This window comes from Bison bison, unplaced genomic scaffold, assembly GCF_000754665.1.
Source record: "Bison bison bison isolate TAMUID 2011002044 unplaced genomic scaffold, Bison_UMD1.0 scf7180017864297, whole genome shotgun sequence".
NCBI lineage: Eukaryota > Metazoa > Chordata > Mammalia > Artiodactyla > Bovidae > Bison > Bison bison.
In genome coordinates this window covers 3,667,728-3,691,817 of record NW_011494869.1, presented here as the reverse complement: position 1 = coordinate 3,691,817, position 24,090 = coordinate 3,667,728, and the positions used below count along the sequence as shown (strand labels likewise).

General features: G+C 46.3%; 1 protein-coding gene across 1 annotated transcript in view; it reads left to right on the top strand.

Moving 5' to 3' along the window:
- ZFHX3 (zinc finger homeobox 3) overlaps window positions 1-24,090 on the top strand; it is a 49,873-nt gene that overhangs the window by 9,349 nt on the left and 16,434 nt on the right. Inside the window, 2 exon segments of the mRNA XM_010851107.1 lie at window positions 16,281-16,414; window positions 16,568-16,768. Of these exon segments, the coding sequence (XP_010849409.1) occupies window positions 16,281-16,414; window positions 16,568-16,768 (335 nt within the window).

Here is a 24,090-nt window from a genome sequence, read left to right as displayed (position 1 = left end):
TACTGTTTAAACAAGATACAGAATCTTGGAGGGAGGCCAGGGGAGAGCAATGAAAATGACTGAAAGCTGAGCAATACTGCCTGAGAAGAGGCTGAAGGAATCGGGGCTGTTCAGCCTAGAAAAGAGAAATTTGAGTGTGACAGCGTCTAGGTATCAAGAGGGATGTGTCACTGTCCTGTTTCCTGTTTCCATGGTTTTCCCTTCCATGCTGCACACCATCCCCCTTTGCACTGGGCTCTGTGGTGTCCAGAGGCCTGTGCTCAAGCTAAAGCCGAGGGCCGGGCCGAGCCCCCTAGGATGGTCTGGAAGGTAGGACCAGGGACTAGGGCATGGGCGTCCACACTCGGAGGCCCTGAGCATGCGGGGAGGGTTGTCCTGTGTGCCTCCCAGGGATCAGGATCGCAGACTCTGCTATAATGTTCAGATGAGGTCTACACAAACTTGGCCGACACACATCTGCCCAGAGGAAGTGAGCTGGGTTAGGGGGATTTTGCCGACACAGTCTGAAGTCTAAGTTGCCGTCCAGGCCGGTCCGTCCTTTGTTTTCAGGATTTGGGTGCCTGGTTTCTAATCCCGCCCCCGGAGTGTTCTGGCTCAGTGACCTTGCTCCAGGCACCGTTCTGTGCTTCAGTTTTCTCCTGTGAGATGGGCATTAAGAAAACCCCCTATTTCCATAGCATTGCTCTGAGGGTTACTTGAATCTGGGAAGCTTGGAACAGTGCCTGGCATACAGTAACTCAGTATCAGGAGGGGTTATTTTTGGTTTCATTTGTAGTTTAGTTAAATAAGATGAGGAAACCTAGCGGGATTTTCTCTTGGATCCTCCCATTTGAATGTAGAACTGTTGCCAGGCAGTTGTTTTGGAAGCTGGGGGAAGTAACATAGGATTCAGTGGGCTTGTGCAAATGGCAGGTGGTGCGTGCTTCCTGCATTCTGTGAGCAAAGGACCCTGAGAGAACAACAGAACCATTTGCAAAGCTCCTACTGTGTGCCAGGCAGGCACTTGGTATGTGCTTCTCTGATCCTTAGACCAGGTTAGGGTAACCTTTGTTGAGGGCAGTTCCATTAAATCTCATTCAGAGTGATTGGTGGCAGGAGGAGACAGAGGATGAGAAGGTTGAATGGCATCAGCGACTCAATGGACCTGCGTTTGCGCAAACTCCAGGAGGAGATGGTGAAGGACGGGGAAGCCTGGCATGCTACAGTTCGTGGGGTTGCAAAGAATCGGACACGACCTAGCAACTGAACAGCAACAAACAACATAGTGTTTGTAATTCAGTAGGAATATGTCTTCACAGCACGGGTGGACAATGCCAGCGGTCACGAGACTGTATGAAGACTTGAAATGAGCACTGAAAAGTGCCACTGTCTTTAATAAGACTCTACTTTCTCATTCAGTCATTCAAGCAACAGGCCATACTTAATCTTTATCTCTAAGACAGAGAGAGAATGAATAAGTCAGAGACACATGTTGCCAGTTGCACAGAAGTAAAGAAAGAAGGGAAAATTCTTCTGTGACTCCTGCAAACGATTCTCTCTTGACCTGAAGCATAATACTGTCTCTGTTGTTTGCGTGTGTAATGACAGGCTTTATTAAGGTGCTTTGGGCCAATTTGATCTTGGAATCAATACAGGTGCCAGCAGCCTCTCCTGAGCTTTCTTTGGGATCCTTAGTATTTTATAAAAAATGTCTGTTTGTTCCATTTACTCCCTAAATTGAGCTGTTCCTCTCTGATTAAATGGGATGGGGAGTGCTTCCTCCCAGCAAATAAATAAGTAGCGATTTCACAATTTGTCCTGTAGATTAGTGGCTGCTCAGGATGCAGATTAGTCATATTTGAAATGGGCCTGGATAATTGGCATTTTCTCAGCTATTGATTATGTAATTCAAGGGTTTGCACAGGAACGGATAATCTTTACTAAAATTTGTTATTTACTTTGGAATGGGACTCCTGATTTCCTGTTTGATGTCTGTTGAGCTTCTTTCCTTGAGGAATCAGGTCTTTTACCTTGAGTGGCAGCAAGACAAGGAGGAGAGTGACTTGAATCACGGGAGTGTCAATCCTACAGTCAGTGGTTTGGTCTCTGCCATGTGCCGGGCGCTGAGCAGAGTCCCACTGATCCCAGTTTCCTTGAGATTATGAGCCTTGCCTTCAGGGAGCGTAACACTCCACAGGAATGCCCAGTCATCAAACAGTGTTACTCTAGATCAGTGCTGCCGCCTGGAACTTCCTGTGTCGATAAAGATGCTCTGCTCTGCACTGTACAATACCGCAGCCACTGGCCACCTATGACTGTTGAGTACTTGACACGTAGCTAGTACCACAGAGGAGCTAGCTCAGCTTTACATTTTACTTCATTTCAATGAACTTAAGTTTCAACAGCCTGTGGCTAGCAGCTAGCGTATCAGCCTACAGATACTCAGGAGGAGCGAAACTAACCCTGAAAGACTGTGTCCCAGTTCTCCCTGTACTTTCCAGTTACTCCTCAGGCTATGTTAAGCTGTAACTGTGAGGCAGGCACTGGTCTCCAGCGTCATGCCCAGCCAGTGAATGGCTCACAGGTACCCATCTCCACCATCCTCGGGTTGGCCCCTGGAGGCAGGGGGCCGTGCTCAGGCCAGAGGCAGGTGCACCTTTGTCTGTTGATACTAACTTGCCATTGTTTTCTGTGTGTTCTTGCCTTGTGAGGAAGAGTTAGGCAGCACTGCCTTCTATACATTATTTCATTTGATTCTCACCCCCTCCTCTATGAAATACAGTGGATACTGGAAGGACCCACTCCCTTGTGCCCCCTTCCACCATTTTCCAGATAAGTAAGTGGAGTCCCAGGGAGCTCTAGCAAGTTGCCAGATGGTTTGGGTTTGCATACGGGCTCTTCCATATATTCTAATATGGGGTGCTAAGTTTGCCATACTCCTCTCCAAGAACGCTTTTTCAGTCTAACCATTTGATCCAGTTTTCACCCCCATTCTGAGTGTAGAGAGTAACACTCACTCTTCTAAAGTGGTGCAGCGGAAAATAGTAACATGACCGCCACCTGTACGTTCAGCTTGAGTGGGGCTGTCGACCATGAATGTGCCTTGTAGTAAGACAGCATGATGCTTAGTCTGAGAGCAGTTTGGTGAAGTGGAAAGACCTCTATACGTTTGGAGTCAGGAAGCCCACCAGTTAGTGAATGACTTTGGCCTTTGGGAGGCTTGGATGCCTCCCCTTGAAAACACAGACAAGTGACACCCACCAGCTGCAACCTGGGTTCCATGATGGGATGTGGTGGCACATCGACAAGCCCTTGGTAGATACTTGAGAGTCACATCTACTCAAAGCAAGTGTGAAGCGCTCCTCTGGGTCCCTGGAGCATGCAGGAAGGGTCTTTGAAGCAGAGCCTAATGCACAGCCATTTCCACCATCCAACTCTGTGGTTTTCTCTTTTAAAATGTGAAAGTGATCGCTTGTTCTCTTTCAGCAGTGTGGATTTGAAAGTGCGTGCTGTAGACTGAAGAGCCCCCAGTGTCAGCAACTGAACAATAATTAATGCAGTGATTATCCAATCAATCATTAATTGCTATAAATTAAGTGATATACAATTAATATGATGCTTTATCACCAATAATTAGGAGAAAAAATTGAACTCTTGGCAAAGAATCATGGCAGGATGGTTATTTAAACCTTGTAGCCGCCATGGTTTCCAGGCTTGGAGCACTAGGCTGGGTCTAGTTAAGCTAATTTGAGACAGGATGACTCGGGGTATTAGCGCTTTAAACAAACAAACAAACAAAAGATAGGGCAACAATCCAACTTAAAATGACAACATGGTAACACTTCAGAAATCCCTTACTGAAGTTCATGTTTGCATTTTTGTAACATTTGGAATTAGAATTGTAGTTAGAGCTTTGCTCTTCAAGGGGAATGGCCTGAAGGGATTTTATTTTATTAATTTTTTTCAATCCATGATGCTCACCTAACACACAGCAATTAGTGCAGTGGAGCATCCCTGATTTGAATCTATGGAAGATTGCTATTAAAGGGGGGTATTAATGGGCTGGCAAGGTCTGGACGACTGTTGGGGAAAAGTGTGTTTATGGAATACGGTGCTGGCAGGCATGATTTCAATCGGATTTGACATGTTTAACATAAATGTATAGTGTACGGCTCTTGCTGCGTATGAATAATTCCTGCAGACCCACTGCCTTTCTAATTATTGAAGTTGAAAAAAAGCAGGTCAGGCACATCCTGGTGGAAATCTATTACCAGCCCTCCCCCTCTTCTCGCTGTTGTTTACAGCTTTGTATAAATAGGAATGCCATTGTATGGGGAACTGAGTGCTTGAAATGTAATCTGTGGCAGAGAAAGGAAAGAGGCTGAAACAATACTTAAAAAAAAAACTGAGTTCATAAAGACAAAAGGAGGTATGTGCTGAGAGGAATGGCTCTGTGCTACAAGGAGGCAGAAGCCTGGGCTCACTGCCTGGTCCTGCCAGTGTTCAGTTGTGTGGCCTCTCATCTCTGGACCTCCGTTCCACAGTCTGTAGAGCAGCCGGTTTGGACTCAGTGGGTTCTTGCGTTTCTGGGACTTCTTAAAACTGTGAGTGGAGGAGGGACAGCTGTACAGTGGTGTAGAATCTTGGAGAATCTTCACTTCTAAGGTCAGAATGCTCGTAATTTGCGAGGATGTTTCTGGTTTCCAGCTAGTGGAGAAAGCATGGATCAGGGGTGGATTGAGAGTTCACACAGCCTCTTAGTCTTTTTCTGTGGTAGGCCTTTCTTGGGGTCGCAAAGAGTTGGACAGAACTCTGTGACTGAATGACAAAAACAGAACACTGTCGCTCTCACCTGGCCCCTGTTACTGGGCATATCACACAAACTGTCAGAGCCGGTGATGACGATATCCCTGGGGGAATCTTCGGCGACTCTCGAGTTACCTCTGAGTGGATCCCATGTCCCAGACCTGTTGCGGGCTGGAAACCAGGCCCTTCACTGCCTCTACGAAAATCATTTTGGTCTAATTCTGTGTCCTTTCGGAATCTTGTTCCATCTTTCCACCTGACCCTAAAATAAATTTGTCTTTGCAGTAGGGTATGTGAAAGGGAATGCTGGGAGCCTGGCTTGCATGGCCCCGTTGTGGTTCCCATCCTTGCTGATGGTATCTGTTTTTGGTTTTATATTTCCACACGCAGATGGGAATTGTGTGACTAAGTCAGCTTTTCCCTTCCTCCACCCTCTTTTTTTTTTTTCCAGGCCACATTCAGTATAACTTGAAGGCTTAAGTCACTGCAGGCAGATTTCTGTCTCACAGTTGAAAACAAACCATTTGAACTATTTTTATGTTGAGAAGCAAAAATAGATACAGGGTATGGCGTATATCTGGACTTGCCTGAATTCCAGTAATTCAAAGGTCTCAGCTTTGAGAATTTATATAAAGTCTTAAGAGAGATAGATACCACATTGATTGAGCAAGTACTATTTGTGCAGATGTGGGATATGCAAAAAAAAAAGGTAGTTGGAACTCACTTTCTAGAAAGGACATCATATGCAAGCATATAACTATGCTAATGGTGTGATGAGAATTATCAAGGTGTAGTTAGAAGGCAGTGAACCTGGACATGAAGGAGTAGATTGTTTCCATGGCTGTAGAAAATAACTTATAGGTTTGCCTATTATTTCTGGAACTTGGCCGTGTTAATCTTCCTGTTGTTTCAGTGTTAGGTTTTGTCCTCAGTTATTAGAATCATGACCAAGATCTAAAAAAAAAAAAACAAAGCACACTGTAGTGCCTTTCTCAGGGGATGTCAGAGCACTTCTGTTAGGTTCTCACATTCTTCCCCGGGTGCAACAGGATCTTACCTGTCAGGCTACAGAACCAAAACTCATCAGTGGGGAAGTCCTGGCTGTCAGATTTGTGATCAAACGGTGATTTGCCTTCTGGGTCGGGGTACATTCCCTGGAGTATAAAGCTGAAGACCCACATGACATAGGAGCATTCTCTTAACTGTATGAAGATTGGAGGAGACTTGAAGGTCCTGGTTCTCTAGTTGTCAAGCAGAATTGTCAGCTCTTTATGGTTAGGGGCACATGGCATTCATTCATATTTTTGTGTTTTGTTTTTTAAAGACATTTCTTAGTGCTGCTTTAGGTTTACAGCAAAATTGAGAGGGACAGAGATTTCTGATATGCCCTCTGCCCCATCCCCAGTCATAGCTTCCCCCATTATCAACACCACTCACCAGGATGGCACTTTTTTTTAACCAATGAAGAACCTACACTGATCTATCCTAATAATCCAAAATTCACAGTTTCCCTTATGATTTACTCTTGACATACATTCTGTGGGTTTGGACATATGGCTATCACTATAATATCATACAGGGTGTTTTTATTGCCCTAAAAATCTTCTGTGCTCTACCTGTTCACTTGTCCCCAACCCCACATATGCATTTTTGTAATCTCCTAGCAAGCGCTTAATACTGTCTGAATATTTCATTAACAATCAGCTGGTGAAATAGCATAACCATAAACATTTTCAAGTGCAAGTTATTCGGTTTTATGCCTTTTAGATATTAAGCCCACAGGGTGAGTAGGATTCTCCTGTGTTGATTTACAGAAAAGATGGATGTAGGATGCCTGTGCTTGTCCTTAAAGCCAGGCCTCTCTCCTCACCCTGTGGTTCCATGGCTGCACGTGCACCTGTATTATTTCCGAGAGATGCTTCTAAAGATGAAACCCATAGTGACAAATGTTTGTACTCTTACCATGTGCTTGGCTCTGGTGGGCTTCATGCGCCTCCTCTCTCCTCCTGGCCTCCCAGAAGCCCTGTGAGTGGACACTGTCCTCCCACCATCAGACGTGAAGCTGGAAGTCCACTGTAGTCAGTTGAAATGCCCAAGTTCACACAGCAGGACTCCAGCCAGGTCGTAGCAGCCCTGCAGACTGTGAGCTCTGTTCCTTAGCAAGCGGGCTGGTGCCTTTGTGTAAAGAAAACTTGGCCAGGGAAGACAAGAGTTCTCAAGGAGTCCCCTGAGGTGCTCTCGAGCCGTCTGCCCACCCCTTCACACACCCTGTCCCTTCTGGGCCCTTGGAGGCTGTGCGCAAACTGAGCTGGGGGCCACGTGGAGAGTGAGAAACTGTTCGGTATGGGCTCCCCCGCCCTTGCTGTACAAACTCCAGGGGGGGTGACATCTCCAGTCTGCTCAGTATTTGAAACCCACAGGGGAAAGTGGACTGCTATTCCCATTTTTCAGGCCTTCCAGGGATCTGAGTCAATGTCTTTCTCCTCCAGTGCAGACTGTCAAACTCCTGCCAAACCTGGATGAACCAAGAGCAATCCCTGGTGGGTCCCAAGCAGGTTGATTTGTCGAGGGGGTGGCAGAGAACTGAAGTGCGGGACTCTTGGTGTCTGTCACTATGCTGGACGCAGATTGTGTGTGTTGCATGAGTGCCATCTCTTAAAATTTAGTGAAGTATCTTATGAAGATATAGATAGGTTTGAAATGGAGAAAGAGCCTGGAAGAGTATCCCTTCTAGCCTGGTCTCTGGGAGCCTGTGCTGTGTTGGGGCTCAGAGGCCCTAACTAACCTCATTAAGGTTGGATCTGATACGGGTAGGATGAACTTATGTTAATTAACTGTGGTCTGGTCCCAGCATGACCCACATCGCCTCCTGTTTTGACCTACATCTCACACCTCTGGACTTTTTTGCTGTCAATTCAAGTGTCTCTAAGGTTCTTCCTGTTTTAGTTTTTTTCCAAGTCCGTGGTTGTCACAATCTGCAATGAAGCCAGAGGGCAGAGTGATGATGCAGAGCCCAGGGTACCCCCAACTGGGCACTGTGACCACAGCTGCAGGGGGCATCTGTGCACAGCCCAGCGGGCTCTGCTGGGAGAAGACGGGCAGAGCTGACCAGAGCCCAGAGGCAGGCAGACGGATTTGATACCTCTAAGTGAGGAATTGGGTCTTGGCCTCTTTCGTCCCTGCCTGCTGGCCCAAGCCAGGCTCCAGGTGGCAGCCCCAGGCTCAGAAGTTATTATTAAGTACCCCGACAGCTGCTGTTGGTCTAAATGAAGTGGTGGCTGGTGGCTCTGTTTTGACTGGTGGTTCATTCAGAAACTTGACACAGAGGGTACAAGGCATCTTGAAACCGAATTGTGGGATGGCCTTTTGGGAGCGCAAATCAGTGTAGTTAAGCAGCCTTAAGCATATTTCAACATGGAATTAGTACAACAGATTGATGCCTCTGATGTGGGACTTAGCACAGTTTTTTCCCCGAAGATGGAGACAAGCCACAGCAGCCGGCACTCAGCACGGACTCGCCATTGTACCCTGGCTGCTTGCTGGGAAAGCGTGGCATGACACCCGTTCCCAGAGTGCTGACTTGAGGACACAGGGGCCAGGGTGGGCCTCTGTACCCTTCCCAGGGTCCAAGCCAAGGGAGTGTTGGCTGGTGTGGCCTGCACGTGCCAAGACCAAAAAGATGCTGCCTCCTTCTGCAGAGTGGAGAGATCCTAGAGGTGTCTGTCCTGTTCACAGAGGTTCTCCAGGACACGTGGAAAGACCGAGTCTTTGATAGCAAGGCAGCCTGTCGTCCTTCTGGGTTACACAGCTGACAGAACACGTGGAGGTTACTCCTTCTGATTTTCTGGCTTTGAAAGTGTATTTGTGTTGGCTTAGAGCAGGCACATTCCCTGAGGGACAGCCATATTTAATCTTTCACCTTTGGCCTGAGGGGGAAAACATCGAGCTTTGAGACAGGCCTGGCTCTCATCCCCACGTGTGGATGATGAGAGTATTATTTGCAGCAAGAATTATTTGAAAGTGGACTCCCTGATCGCCCGCACCTGCCAGGCCCCCGTATTTCATTCTAGTCCAGTCGAGAAGTGGTATGGTCCCTGCCGATTACAGAGAGCTTCAGCTCTGATGGTGGTTCTCAAGAATGTGGGGGGACCATCGGCATCACCTGGGAACCCACTGGAAATGCAGGTTCTCTGAATCAGACCTGTTCCAGGGGGTGGGGGCTGCCTTTTAGCAAGTTTTCTGGGGGATTTCTGGGACTCATTTGAAGTTGAGAATGTTGGGGCTCTGGTCTCTGTGACAGGTATGAAGTTTGAGACCTATTTCTCCTTTAGCTGGATGGCAGACCTCTGAGTCCCTGGCATATGAGGGAGGGACTAAGCTTTCCTATAAGACAGAAGTGTGCAGAGGAGACACGAGTCCTGGTCTGGCCAACGGAATCTAGATCATAGTAATGGGAGCGGGGAGACGTGGTCATGTTGAGGAGTGATCAGAGACCTAGCACTCTTTATCTCAACCCTGGTTGGTTAAAAAGTAACACTTGGTGAAGGGGAAACAGACCTCCCTGTACTATTCTTGAAATTAACTATGAATCTATATTTCCAAATAAAAATCAAGATAACAACAGCAAAGAGTTTCTGGGTTTTCAAAGTGCCGAGCTATCTGGTTCACCTTCGAGTTGGTGGAGAAAACTAATGAGCCATTCCCCAGCAGCAGTCACACCCATCTGTAGTAGAGCTCAAGTTTTCTTTGAAATGCTCCATGGAAACGGGAAGCTGTACGTGATGAGTCCATGAGGCCTGTGTCTTACTCCACCTACCTAGGGGTGCTCGGCTCCCTTTTTGAGCGGGTGTCTGAACTTCTCTATATAGAGATGTGCAGAAGCAGCGTAGCCTGCAGTTACGCAGACTGGGACTGTTGTGAATGGAAGGCTTCTCACCTCACCAGGCTGGACTCTAGGACAGAGTTCTTGGGGAAGGGCACTGGCCAGGGCACGGAGACCCCCCTGGCTGTGCCAGTGCTCACCTTCGCCTCACACAGTCTCCTGATTCCTCTGCAATGACTTTAAGTGCTTGGCTGGAGGCAGAATGAGAACCATGAATGTTCAACCACCATGTTGGCAGCAGAGCAGACCCTTTAGAGGAACCGTTGTTCGCTATAGTAGTGAAGCGAGAGAGTTTAGCCAGATCTCTGGCCACTTATCAAGCATAGTAGCTCCGCAGGAGATCCAGCACAAAACCCTAGCCTCTGCTCTGGGGAGGGAATTGCAAGCAGATGGCAAGAGCAGCCCCACAGCCAACGACAGTGAGGACCATAGAGCACAGAGCGTCCTCTGGAAACCATGCATTTCTGCTTTCTAGAGGGGAGTGTGGGGCCTCTGAAAAGCTGGGTGGGGGTGGGGGGTTGGCTGTGGAGAGAGCTCACTGCCCCTTGCATTGCATTTTTGTTATGAGCTGAATGACCATTTTCAGGTCTAGTGAAGCTTCTGTGACTAGCATGCTGGGGTCATTATCTCAAACTCAAGCTTCAAGTCTGGAGTTGTATGAATGTGTTTTTTTCTCCTTAGTCAATGGAGATAGATAGAAAAGATTGCTGTAAATTTCTGGGGCAGGTGGCAAGCTGGTTTACGGAACACAAGGCGATGAGAACCTCTGGCTTACGGAAAGTAGCATGAATTAATAATCATTTAATTGGCTCCTCCATTATGTTGCTGGTTTGGGAGATGGAAGTTTAGATGGAGGGGCTGTCAGTGGTGCTTTAGCTCAGAGTCTGATGGTTGAGAAGTGGGGGTAGTAGCTGCCTTTGGTCTTTCACAAGGATGACACTTCGGGCAGCCTCCCAGGCCTTCACCAGAAGGAAGAGGGTTGGCACTTCGGTGGAACACCACTTCCACCATGCCAAGAAGGGAGGAAATGAGCCTGAAGACCCCAGCTGGCTGTGCCAGTGCTCACCTTCACCTCATAGACTTCCGATTCCTCTTTGAAATGACTAAGTGGTCGGCTGGAGGCAGAAGGAGAGCTGTGCATGTTCAACGACCAAGTTGGCAGCAGAGCAGACCCTTTAGAGGAACCATCGTTCTCTACAGTAGGAAAGGGAGAGTTTAACCAGATCTCTGGCCACTTATCAAGTGTAGTACCTCCATGGAAGATGTGACACAAAATCCTAGCCTCTGCTCTGGAGAGGGAATTGCAAGCAGGTGGCAAGATGGCAAGCAGATGTCCAGCAGTGTGGACGCTCAGCACAGGCCCTGATCTCCTCAAGGGAGGACTCTGGCCAAGTGCAGGCCTGTGACAGAGAATGTCCACCATGCGAACAGCGCCACTGATGTGGTGAGTGATGAGCAGGTGAATTTTACTCATGAAACTATAAATTCTGGTACTTTTGATCATCTTGGAGGGCGAGTCAATGTCTTGGGTAATGACTAGAGAAAACCAAGCACTGCATACCGTAAGGTTCCATTTCTGTTCCATTGCCAGTTTTTTTCAGGTTTCTTTTTCAGGAGGCAGCAAATCCCTGCCCTCCTTGGCTTGAGTTGTACAGCCACCTCACTAGGTGAGAAAGTCTGCAGGCTGTCCACGGTCTCGTGAGTACAACTCTGAAGTTTTCTGCCACCAAAATTTCAGTGACTTGGATTTTAGTTTATTAGTGAGGATTGGAATTAGGTGAGAATTTGCTCTATAAAGAGTGGTTTTATCAAGTCAAGTTAAAGGGGCTGTGTATTTCTACCATACCTGACCACTTGATAAGCCCCCTACATGATATTATTCTTGCCTGTTCTTCACAGTTGGTCACCTCCTGCCTGAAGCCCCTTACTAAGCTTGTTTTAATTATTCTGTGTGCTTAGAACAGAGTAAGACCATATCTTCAAAACTGCAAATAAAACTTGCATGAGTTCAGATCACCTCTCTTCTGTTCCTTGCTCCCTCTAATTAATATGACAGGAGAAGTAAATTTTTAAGTAATTACTTTTAGAAGTTAAACACTCCCTAAGCAGATATGTTACAAACAAAGGATACCTGTTTGTTGATGTCACAGAAGTGGTTTTAGTTTTTCCTGAGGAAGCCATGCACTGACTACTGTCTTTCCCTTTGAAATGAAATTCTTCTGCCTGGAATGTGGAGGAACCTCAGAGAATAAAACAGAGAGTCATGGATCAGGTCTGCCTCCCTCAGCATCTGACTTTGTCAGATACAGTGGCCAGCACATCCCAGTTTACGGGGGAATGGTGGCTTTCGGCCCAGAAGGTTGATTTTGAATTTTCTGTCCTCCATAACCACCACGTGCAGCTCCTTTTTGTGCCTCACCAGTCGGTTGGGTGGGGCAGCCTCAACCCCTGACAAGATGAACAAGTATTTTGTTCACTCCTTCGAAAGTCTGCATGGTAAGGAATCCACAGCTCACACTGTCAGGCTGTGGTTGGGGGCTGACCCAGCATTTCGCTGTCCCAGCATCCCTCTTGCCTGGCTTCACAGAGTATGTCATGCACGACGTGTGCGCTCGCGTGATTCCTGGCCATGTTTTTAAACCCTTTGAAGTGCCAGGAGCCCAGCATGTTGCCTATGGAAGATTCATTGAGATTTAACACATATTTTCATATGACACAGCTGCCAAAATGAGGAAAAATTGCTTTAACCGGCAAAGTAAAAAATACCACCCGAGGTTTTGCACAGTATGGATCCAAATATCCACATTTTCATGGACAGTTGAATTTAAATTCTAAACACTTTAATTATAATATTAAAAATAATATAACTACATGACAAACTGAGGAAATGGGGAAATGCTCTATGATGCCATCACCTAAATACAGCAGTCATTTTCATTCAGTCTTTTTTCCCAATCCCTATTTTTTTACAGAGCTGTATCATGGTATAATGCACATTTTATCTTTTTTGTTCCTTCAGATTAACATTCTCAAGGACTTTTCCACATTGCTGCACAGCTATCATACGTAACCTCATCTAATAGTGAAGAGGCTGTCCCATGGTTTACTTAACCATGACTTTTTGTAAAAGATCTAGATTGTTCAGTTTGGCTAACTGAACAGGTGGCTAACATCCACTCCTGTTCAGTTTGTCTTCATTGAAGAAGCCACTACAGGTTGTAACCCTTCAAGCTGTGACCAGTATAAACCAGTGGTTCCAGGCACTGTTTAAAATTATGGCTTGTCTCTGGATGCATATTTGTATTTTACTGCTGTAGTGTCAGAGTGGCCTTCAAGTGACGACTAATTAATTTTTTAACAAATAAAATGTTTTCTAGACTTGTGACATCTCTTAGAATTTAAGTTAGACTTGTAGAAAGTCTTCAAACCACATTGCTTTCCCTTTTGGTGTCTGTACTACCTCATTTACTGATGGCCTACAATGTATGCTAGGGACAGAACTGAAGTAGGAACTGACTTTAGGACTCTGGCCCTTGAGAAGTTGATCAGAGAGAAGCAGCTTGAGAAAAGGTTAGACTGTCATGGCCACGAGTAAATCCTGTTCCAGCCTGCTGATGGAGAACTTGCATAGCTGTTTGCCCATCTACAGAAATTTTATAAAGGCTTTGGCACCATGTTTGATAGGGACTGACATTTTAATGTCTGGGGTCAGGCTAGGAGGAGGCCTGTCAGCCTCGTTAACCTAACTCTTTGGAGCAGTCCCCACATCACCCAGGGAGGCACAATGGAATTGTAACTGGGTGTTAACAGACTCTGATATGATAAAGGCATGGCTTTATCTTTAAAGAAGCCTAGGTGGCTAACGTCCACCTCTACACAAATCTGATCTAATAAAAATGCAGCTTGCCCCAGAGAGAAGTGCGATGAGCCCTGGAGTTTTTACACCGGTGGATGCAGGGTTTCGCATTAGAGCAGGGCTGCTGTGCTGCTCCAGAGAAAGAGGAATGAGTGCGTGAGTGCTGATTTTATTTTTTAAAAACACTTTAGAAGGACTCCTTAGCTTGAGCATACAAAGGAAGCCTTTAGAATTCCAGAGCAATATGAGAGTATGGCGGTGGCAGGGCCGGTTTGGGGGAGGATGATAAAAGTGCCCCTCTTCATCCAGGGAAAAGAAGAGTGGCTTCTGAAACCAGAATTCTCATCTCTGCAGCCTCTTCACAATCATCACGCGTTCGGCACTGGAGGCAGAGGATGGGCCCCTCGTCGTATGAGGAAACTAGTGCTGCACTGGCCTGCGCTGGGTTTGCTTTTTTCAGTGAGTGAGACGAGTCTGGAGCCTCAGCCTCCGACTTGTTCACCCACACTGCCCGTCAACTGCAGGGTTGACAGTCATTCTGGGCAGGGCAGGGGGGTGGGTAGCATAGATGGAGGGCACTGACAAGGTGGCATCATGGTCCTTTAAAAGCAAGTGTTGTTTCAGGTCAGGCAGACTAACTAAAAAGATGGAGATGGGTGTTGAGAGGAGAATTCTGTATCCTGGCTCGCCCCTAGAGGAAGGGAGAGCCATACGGCAGCTCCTTCCTAACTGTAAGCCCTGAATCCTACAGATTGGGGCTGGAAGTGAGCAAGGTAGAGGATGGCTCTAACAAACAGGCATCTGAAGTAGCTATCACCTAATGCCTCCACCACCGCCACCCCATCTTTAGGAGGAATTTGAAGAGCTAACACATAGAAGACAACCAATAAGCAAAAATGAAAAATGATGGAGATTAAGGAATCTTCTGGGGAAAGGAAGATCTCAAGTCCTTGAAACATTAATTAAAGACTCTTATTGTGGGAGTGTGCAGGCAGCAGCCCATCATACTCAGAGGTCTAAAACCCGTGACACAGGGTTTCGAGGGATCAGGTCTGAGGGAGTCTGGGAAATGGGAAGTGGGCCATGGGGGAACCAGACTAGAATGTTACAGCACCTAGTTAATCGGCAGCCAGTCCATCACATTAAATATCCAGCCGTCATGTATTACCTTTCAAGTGAAAATGAATAACTCCCATTAAGAGCAAAATGGTTTTGAAGTCGATTCGAGACAGATTAAAGTACTGTTATGAATGTGTGTGTTGGGAGGAGGAGGGGTCTGTATGTAATATGCTTGTCCTTGTACTTTTTAAATAATAGATGTTCTACAAACTTATGTAGACCAGGTTACCAAGATACTGGGGTTAAAGGTCACAAGATGTGCATTCTGGGAAGAGCATCCACTTCCTGGAATATTTCCTGCATTTCACTTTTTTTTTCCCCTCAAAATTATTGTGTGGCCTTATGATTTTAATGAACAAAATTGATTTTTTACAACTGTTTATTAAAGCACACATCTGTAATGACAGCATCTTGTGTATCCACATCAGAACAAATCTCAAAGCTGGAAACACGTGCTGGGTAACTAGACTGGATGAGACAGAAAGCAGTCTGACTGAAGAGTAGAAATGAGGCTTTCCATACCAATGACCTCTACATGGAGTCAAATGATTTTTCAGTGAGGGCAGAGCACAGTGGGTATGTCTTGTCTCGCTACCATTTTTAGGATTTTTCTCCTTGCCTCTTGTAATGAGATTTTGAAAAATGGAGTTCCCCATCCAAAGCAAGTGAGAAGGCCAGCCTTAAGCTACTGACCAGGTTTCGGAATAACCAGATCTGACCACTTGAGGATTTGTGTTTATGCCAGAGGAGCTCTGCTTATTTATCCTGGTTAAACCTTGTTAGCCCAACTGTTTTCTCATCCAGATCTTGCAGGTCTCTTTCCGTGACTCAGAGAACTCCTTCCGCCACTGCTCTGTGCCCACTGTTTGCTGCTTAAGCCTCAGGTGGTCCTCCTCCCTCGTCAGAGTTTTGTCTTTTTGGTGACATGGGGGTGAGAGGGCATGGTCTGGGCAAGCAGATAGGAAACTCTCTCTCTGAACCACCCACTCTGAGTAAACTCTTGTGTCTGGAGCACTGGCTTGTTTATAAGTTGGATTTATGCCCTGCCTAGTTCCACTCTTAAGTTACGTCTCCCCGCCAAAAGCAAGTTGCTGAACCAAAGCTTGATTTTTTGCATGTGAACACATACATGCAAAAAATCAAGCTTTGGTTCACATTGATCAGGTCTCCTTTGATTTCAAGAGCTGTGACAATAAAGTTGGGAGCATACCATTGATTACATCTATGAAAGTCTGTCTGGTTCTTGGATTGACTCGTGTTTGGCAGAGCAGTTGGTGAGACTTCCCCAGCCACCCTCATGAGCTAGCAGGTTGTGTCTTGATCGGCGGGGAGGGGGGTCAGAACAGACTGAATGTAGGTTTATCCAACTCAGAGCTTTTTAGTCCATTTCTTCACCTTTTTCCCTTGGTGTTCAGTTGTTAAAGTTGTGTAGTGACAGAAATTCATAGGCAACAGAAACCAATGCCTGCTTCTTTCCCACTGTGCCTGATAAACCCATCCAGATGCTCATCCTCCTTTAACTTGGGTGTTTCACAAACACCCTGAGCTATGAATGAATGTTGACTCTCACCCAGCACGCACCCTCTGGGAGCTGGCCTGGCCTGGCTGCTGGATTACATCTTCTGCTTTTCCTTCCAGCATCATCAAGCCAAGCAGAGAAGGAGCTGACAGATTCTCCCGCAACCTCCAAACGCATCTCCTTCCCAGGTAGCTCGGAGTCCCCTCTTTCTTCAAAGCGACCAAAAACATCAGAGGAGACCAAGCCGGAGCAGGTGAGGCCCGGAGGGGCTGTGCTGTGGGAGAGTATTTCAGTTACCTGGGGGGAGTGGGATGGGGAGTGAAGTCTTGAGTGGATGGGCATGGGACAGACACTGTTGCCATGGGAACTGAAGAGTCAACCGGCGGGGTGGCTGTGTCCCCCACAGATGTACCAGTGTCCCTACTGCAAGTACAGCAATGCCGACGTCAACCGGCTGCGCGTGCACGCCATGACGCAGCACTCGGTGCAGCCCATGCTCCGCTGCCCCCTCTGCCAGGACATGCTCAACAACAAGATCCACCTCCAGCTGCACCTCACCCACCTGCACAGCGTGGCGCCCGACTGTGTGGAGAAGCTCATCATGACGGTAAGGCGGCCGGGAGCAGCTCCTCAGGGCTCTTCTCTCCCCAGGGGTCAAGGGTGGCACTGTGATATGGGCAGGAGGCTGTGCTGCTGGACGCCAGAGGCAGGACAGAGTTGGAAATGTCAAAGATGGTCCTATGACCACTGTCAACCTTAGTCTTGGCATGATGGTGACCCAAAGGGCTCTGTGTTTCTCAGCATTCCTCATCATCCTCTCCCCTCCAGATGCAGAGGCCTGCAGGGAGTTAACTGCAAGTTGTCATTCAGGTTCTCCAGGCCTTTACTGAGCAAGTCATATTCTAGGTTGTTCTCAGATTCATTATGTTTCATTTCATCCTCACAGCCACTCTATTTAAAAAAAAGGCTTGACACGTTTACATTATGGCTGAAGAAACTGAGGCTCAGAGAAGTTCATTGCTGTGATGCCACTTTTAGGTGGCAAAGTTGAGATTTGACCCCAGATTCTCCCACTCTAGGAATGCAGCCCCATGACAGGGGAGTCCCTCGGGTGGATGCTTTCGTTCTCAAGGCAGGAAGATGCTCATTTGGGTAGCACGTGTTGAATCATGAACAAGGGCTTTGCATTTTGAACATGAAGTTGCTGTACTTGCGGGGCATGTCTCTAAGTGGCCACTGTAAACATGGCCCCAAAGATTAGTACAAAGACTTAAATATAATGTGAAAACTTTTCAAAATACTGCAGGTGATACTAATGTATGTCCTAAGTGATGTTTCGTCATGAGGAATATACATTCGGTGCTGCGTCAGGGGAACTTTAGCAGCCAATGAGAAACTACGGTGACCTCTGTGCTGCAAGTGTAACTTTCCATGGGTATTTTCAAATAGATTGGTGAACATGTTGAAAGATTCTCTGTAAGTGGAAACTTACTTTTGTGGATGGTGGGTTTCTATGTTACGAGTTTCCTGGGAATTCTCTCCAGCCTTGGGATTTTCCTCAGGCTGTCATACTGGGTTGGCCAAAAAGTTCATTTGGGTCTAAGTAAAAATAAAAGACACATTTTCCCATTTTCACCAAAAACTAATGAACAACATATTTCCTAGCTGAATGGACTTTTTGGCCAACCCAGGACTTCCCACAGCTGACCTGGAACTGTGGGAGCCTAAAGAAGCAGGAAGAGATGTGAGGAGGGAGGCATTTTCAATACATTGTTCTTTGGCTCTGGTGATTATTTTTCCTGTTTGATATCACATTGGTCTAGGAAATACGAGCCTGTAGTAATCTGTATGATTGGTTTACATTAGACAGTGTTTCATTTATATATTCTTAAGGGCCAGTATATAAATTTTATCTCTATAGCCATTGTTTGTCATATTAATTCTTTTATAACAGCAACAGTGTGGTACAAGGTAGCAAGTCTGGTGGTCATTTGAGTCTTCATTTAACAACAGGATGTTACTGCTGTGTTTGCTTGGGTACTAAATTCCTAAGAATTTAGGAGGTGATACTCAAGCAGTGATTCTCAAATCCTTTTTGGGGGAGACTGGTAAATATGATTCAGTAGCCTTACTGGGTATTCTATGCATGCTAGTTTGACATCCGTTATTAAGAACTCTTTCAAGTATTCTGCATGTACAAAAAAAAAAAAAATTTACTTGGCTGCACTGAGTCTTAGCTGCAGGAGGATCTTCAGTCTTCAGAGTAGCATGTGCGATCTTTAGTCGCGACATGCAAACTCTTATTTGTGGCTTGTGGGATCTAGTTCCCTGACAAGGGATCAAACCCAGGCCGCCTGCATCGGGAGCAATAAGACTTAGCCACGGGACCACCAGGTACATCCCTACATGTACAAAATTGTGTGTATAATGCCAGGGAGCATAAGGATACCCACAGTTCACCCACGGAGCCAGGTTAATAATCCCTGTTTGAGAAAACTCCCCAAGAACATAATTGTGTAGGAGAAATGCGCTCCCTAAAGGGGCTGTGCTTGGCACCTGTTCAGAAACCCCTGTAAACCTACCTCATTTTCCCACAGCACACAATGGAGGTGTTTTCTAGACATTTCTGAAAGTGTGCAAATTGTGGGAAACGTGCTGACTATAAGGAAGTTCATTTGCTAGCAACGGGAGACAGTTAATGGATTCAGAAATAAAGTTGAAAGTTGTGGGAACTGTAATCATGTAAGGGTTTTACATTTGACTAAAGGTGTCTGTAAGGTCAGTTTGATGCCCTCTCTTTGCATGAAGATGGAGTCACTGCATGGCTGTCGGTATTGAACTGGTTTCTTAAGTCATGAGGATGTGTTGTGTCAAGCTAAAGAAAGCAGTTCCATCTCCATCCTTTATCAGGATCAGCAAGAAAAAGACAAGTAGCCAAGGTTGGAGGGGAGTTTGTGGCCATACTTTGGAGTGAACCCAGGCACCCTATTTGAGGGCTGGACTGCTCATCTTGGTCTTGACCCTAACAATTAAGTAGCTGCCACTGTCCTCCCTCTGAAAAGTACGGTGTTAAAATGAAATTTTGAAATTGTTTTACAACTGTTTATAGTGAACCTGTGGTTAAAATCATGCCCCTGGAGGCTATTTTTATGGCAATTTTATTAGAAAACTGTCCAAGGGGAAGTATTGGTTAGACTTTTCGATGGTGTATCTGTTTGTTCCTGGCCATCTAGAGCAGGAAACTCTGAAAACAGCATGATGAGATATGCCTCTCAAATCAGAGCTCCATTTTCTAAACTGTATCATTAAGGAATGGTCAATGTCCAGTCATTCATCCTCCCAGAGGAGAAAAGTTATGTCTGCTTTATCTTTGAGTGGCCCGGATGAATGGCAGTGAGAGGAGTGAATCTTCTTCCTTGCCAGATGGTTTGACTGAATGCACTGCCTTTGGTTCAGACTAGGAAAACCTGGCAAAATCTACCAAACAGACACCTCCTGGCAGATGGGGGGTGTGTCCATGGTATCTGAAGCTGTGAATTCTGGTAAATATTTTTTGCTGTCTGGGCCCAAGGTCTCAGGATCTGGCTTGAATTGGGTTTCAGTCTCTCTAAAAGTAAATTCCACCTTGATAAATGGAAATAGATTACTTTCTATACAATGTCTTTCCGTTCAGTTGTAAATGGAGAGTGTTTTGAGGAGGCTTCATTTAATAATACCTTATCAGACAGCTTTCAGGAACCTGCAGTGTCTAATATGTCTGTTGCTATGGTAACAGCTGCTTGCTTATGCTCTGCATCTCATATCTGTGTCCTCCATGGGCCCCCTTCTTTTTACCGATGAAGGGGCTTGAAAAATATTCTCCCCTGGGAACAACTGCAGCTCTGGCCCTCTGCTATGGAAACTGCACCCACAGCAGTTCATTCTGCTGGGCCTGTGGGAAACAGAGCTCCGAAGCTTGTCTTTACACACATGGTAAGAAAGAAAGAAATGCATAAAGCTTAAGGCAGTGAGACCAGTGCCCCTCCAGGCCCCACTGAGCGGCTGGCCCCCAACGCCAGTCATACAGCACTCTCACCTAGTGACAGGGAAGGTCGAGAGTCTGAGTCAGTGATGGGGGTAAAGGAGCCACTGCTTGTGCCACCTCTTTTTGCTCACTTTTCTAGGGGAGGAGGGTTGAGGGCAAGGGGGCCAGGTTTCTAGCCCCTAAATGAGAATAGGAAAGACCACCTACAATAATTTTCAGTGGTCCTGAATTATTCTAACTAATCACTGTCCTTCTAAGTGGCAGGACACACCACTGGGATTGAAAGCATTAACACAGGGAAACTGTCTTTGTTCCTCCATCACTTAGCAGAGTGTGACCTCATGGCGGAGAATGGGGCTAAGTCTGGAGCAGCCAGGAACACCTTTTTCTCTAGCCCTTCGTCTTTGTTCCCTTTAGTAGTTCCTAATTATCCTGTATGTTTTGTACATGCACTGATTCCCCTTCACAGCTCCTGGACCCACGCTGCCTGCAATTCCACAGCTCCCACCCCCTACGCCTCACCCCACCCCACAGCTGACTCCTGTGATGTTTTCGGTCAGCATCTCTCTCTGTGCTCCCCGTGTGCCCGTACATCTGAGTCTCTAGACCAGGCTGGCTGCTTGGCCCCCCTGTATCAGGGCTCTCGGGTGGCCAGTGGCCCTGAGGCTGTGGCACCCACTTGGGCACCAGCTCTCACTTTGTCTCCATCTCAGAGGAAGGTAATGAAAATAATCGGGCTTCATTAATTCCAAGTCCTGTGAGATGATAGCCATTTGGAGCCTGTTTGCCAATTAGATGGTCTAAATTAGAAGTGACCTTGGTATACTGCCACTGCTTGCCTCTCTGAGTCTAATGAAGCTTTTCTCTCCAATTCAGTCTCCTTCTCAGCTCTCTTCTCTCTCTTTTCTGCTGTGTGTGTGTGTCTGTGTGTGTGAGAGAGACAACTGTTCATGTGTTTCCTGTTCTACCTATCTCCTTTTTTCATTCTTTCTGATTCTTAGATTTTTAAAATCTGGTTCAGGGCTACATTTGTTTCTGGCCCATATGAATGTTAATATTGCTCTATAATTTTTCCTCATGGCTTTTAGGTTAAAAAAAAAAGAGCCACATAGATGACATTTTAGAAGGGAAACGAGACAGAGACATGGCCTTCTCGACACCAGGGTCCAGCGCCCAACCTAGCACAACTGGAAGGTAGTTAAAAAACAAACAAACAAAAAAAAACTCTGATGCTTTGCTGCCAAGCTGTGCCTGGCTTGCTGGCTGCAGGCGTGTGGACAGCTCCTGCATCCTGGCAGCCATTGAGGTCAGAGGAGAACGTGAGCAGCTAGACCCTCACTGGCACCATCAACTCTAGATCCCCCACTAGCTAAAATGCTAAGGTCTGGAAGCACTGGCTTTTAAAGAATAGGACCAATACCTCATTCACCAGGTGTACAGACTAGCCAGGTCTCTGCTGGGAAGGCCTGTGTCTGAAGTCCTGTCTTTCCCTCTGTCATCATTTCCTCTTTCTTTCCCTTCATCTGAGGCTCTTCAGTCTGTTTATTTTTTACTGAAATGTGAAGGATTTCAGTCTCTTTGGGAGTCTAAATTTTGGCAAACCTGTCCTTTCACTTGGAATAGGGAGCCTTTCAGAAAGCAACTCTACTCAGGTGAGCACTGCCAAGGCTGTGGGGATGAAAGTCTCAGAGAAGTGAGGTGCAGTACTTGGGTCTGAGAAGATACCTTTGCTTGCCAGCATGTGGAACTTGTTGGTTGCATTGATCTAACCTCAGGGTGGCCTTGAGGGATGAATTTGCATGAACAGTCCCATTAAGAATTTAGCAAAACTTATATACCCCTTGGTTGCTCAAGGTGTTGTATTTGGCCATTTCACATCCATGACCCAAAGAAAGCAAAGAGTGTGGCGGCTCCTTATAATCCAGCTTCTTCCACTGAGAAAGAGTAAACATCAGCGGCCCCTCCTGAATGTCACAGTGGGGACCAGGCCTATATCTAAGACTCTGGCTTTTATAAGATGAGTCCTTGAGGCTTTCAGGCCCACTCATGTCATAGAAACTTGAAAGGCATTAAATCATAATCCTAAATAATGGTGAACCAAACAGGAGGTATTTACAAAGCCATATCACCTTTCCTAGTAGTTCAAGGGCAATTAACTTGAGTCCAGGAATTTCTCTCTAGGGAGCCTGTGATTTCCTGAAATTATCTGCAATAGTCTGTTTGAAAGTATTTTTTCTAGGAGCCTGCCACTTTCATCAGATTTCCTAATGAGTTTATGATATCTAAAAGGTTAATTATTCTGGATGTGAGCTTCTTGGGCCCAGGGACCCGGTCTCGCTCTGTCTCACAAGCAAGTGGCATAGGGACCTTGTACAAAGTTTAGTGAATGATGGTCAAATGAATGGACAAGCAGAATCACTTGAGGCCCTCCCTTCTCATCAACTGAGTTGTTCTGGAATTGCTTAAGCATGAAGATTTTTCTTCACGTGAAGTAGAATGCTTCTACTTCTATTGTCATATATGAAAATTGCTGAAACTTGAAGATTTCCAGTATCAGTGCACAACTCCCCATTTCTCACTCTATGTGAGACCTGTTTACCTTTCTGAAAGGTTCTATTGCTGCTCAGATGATACTTTGTTCCTGTGTTCCCATCAACTCTGCATACCTGACTTGGCTCAGAGAGGCAGGAAGAAGGCATGTGCTATCCAGACTGCCACCAATCAAGAGAGACTCAAATTTTGAGGAAGTCATGGCTCTAACAGATTGAACTTTCTTACCTCAAAAACTTGGACTTTCAGTCAGACGTCTGTTTTCACAGTCTTAAGTCCCATTTATACATTAGTGTCAAGTATGGGAGAATGTGATTTAACATACTCATTGTGTATGAGTGTAAGGTTACTGGAAGAATCAATCTACATGGATGTTGATGTGGCACGAGTAGGTGTTTGGACTGAGTGTGGTCTGGCCAAACCTTAATCTCTTTGTTCGGCATTTGAGTCTATGGTTGGGGGTGCTGGGGCTGAGTGTGTAATGGTGGCATCCAGTGCTTGGGGGGGTCTGCGGCTTGGACACGTTTGGTGGGGGAGGGTGGGGCCTGGTTGTACTGTGGGCAGGTTTTGTCCCTTTGCGTGCCAGTGTGCTCTGATGCTCCTTGTGAAGAAAGGAAGGCCTTTACAGAACTGTGCTTGGCACTGGTGAGTGACCGCCTTTCCCAGGGACCTCCAGCCTGGCTGCATGGCCGCCATATCTGATTGGGAAACAAGGGGTGCTGAAGGAACTCTGCCCTTGGCCAACTTACGTCATCTTCTGTGAGCACAGCGCCTCAGTGAGGCATTGGCAGGACCGTACTTTTGGCTGTTGACCAAAAAAGTGTGGAAACTGTGAGTGACAGGGTTGAGAAGCTGGTAGGATAAAGAGGAGTGGACACAGACCCAAGAACATTTAACGTCCAAGAGCTGACATGGGGTCTGTCAGTGTCCTGCATAGCAAAGCGGCTTCCATTGCAATCTCTCTGTTCAGACACATGGGCAGATAGACCCCGTCAGAATTTCTAGATCCTTAGGATTCCCTTCAGGAGTCTTCCTCTCAAGTCTCCTGGGAACTTCTTGTCCATTAAGATTTTATATGCTGAATCTTTTTCGTTGGTTTGCTTTCAGGGAGAGGTTGGGTACACTATAGATGAGAAGATGCAGGTAGATAAAAGTAATTACTTAAACATATATGGGGCAAGACTTACAGGTTTGGAGGCCCAGATTAAGATGCAGGGGAGCATGTGAGGTTGATGATTATATTTCGGGGAGAGTTAATTGATGGAAGGTGAAGGCAGACAAAGAACCGCTGCTTACTGCCTTCTTGAATCCCAATCAGGAATTATGATTAAAGTCTCGGCGAGACAACAGAGGGC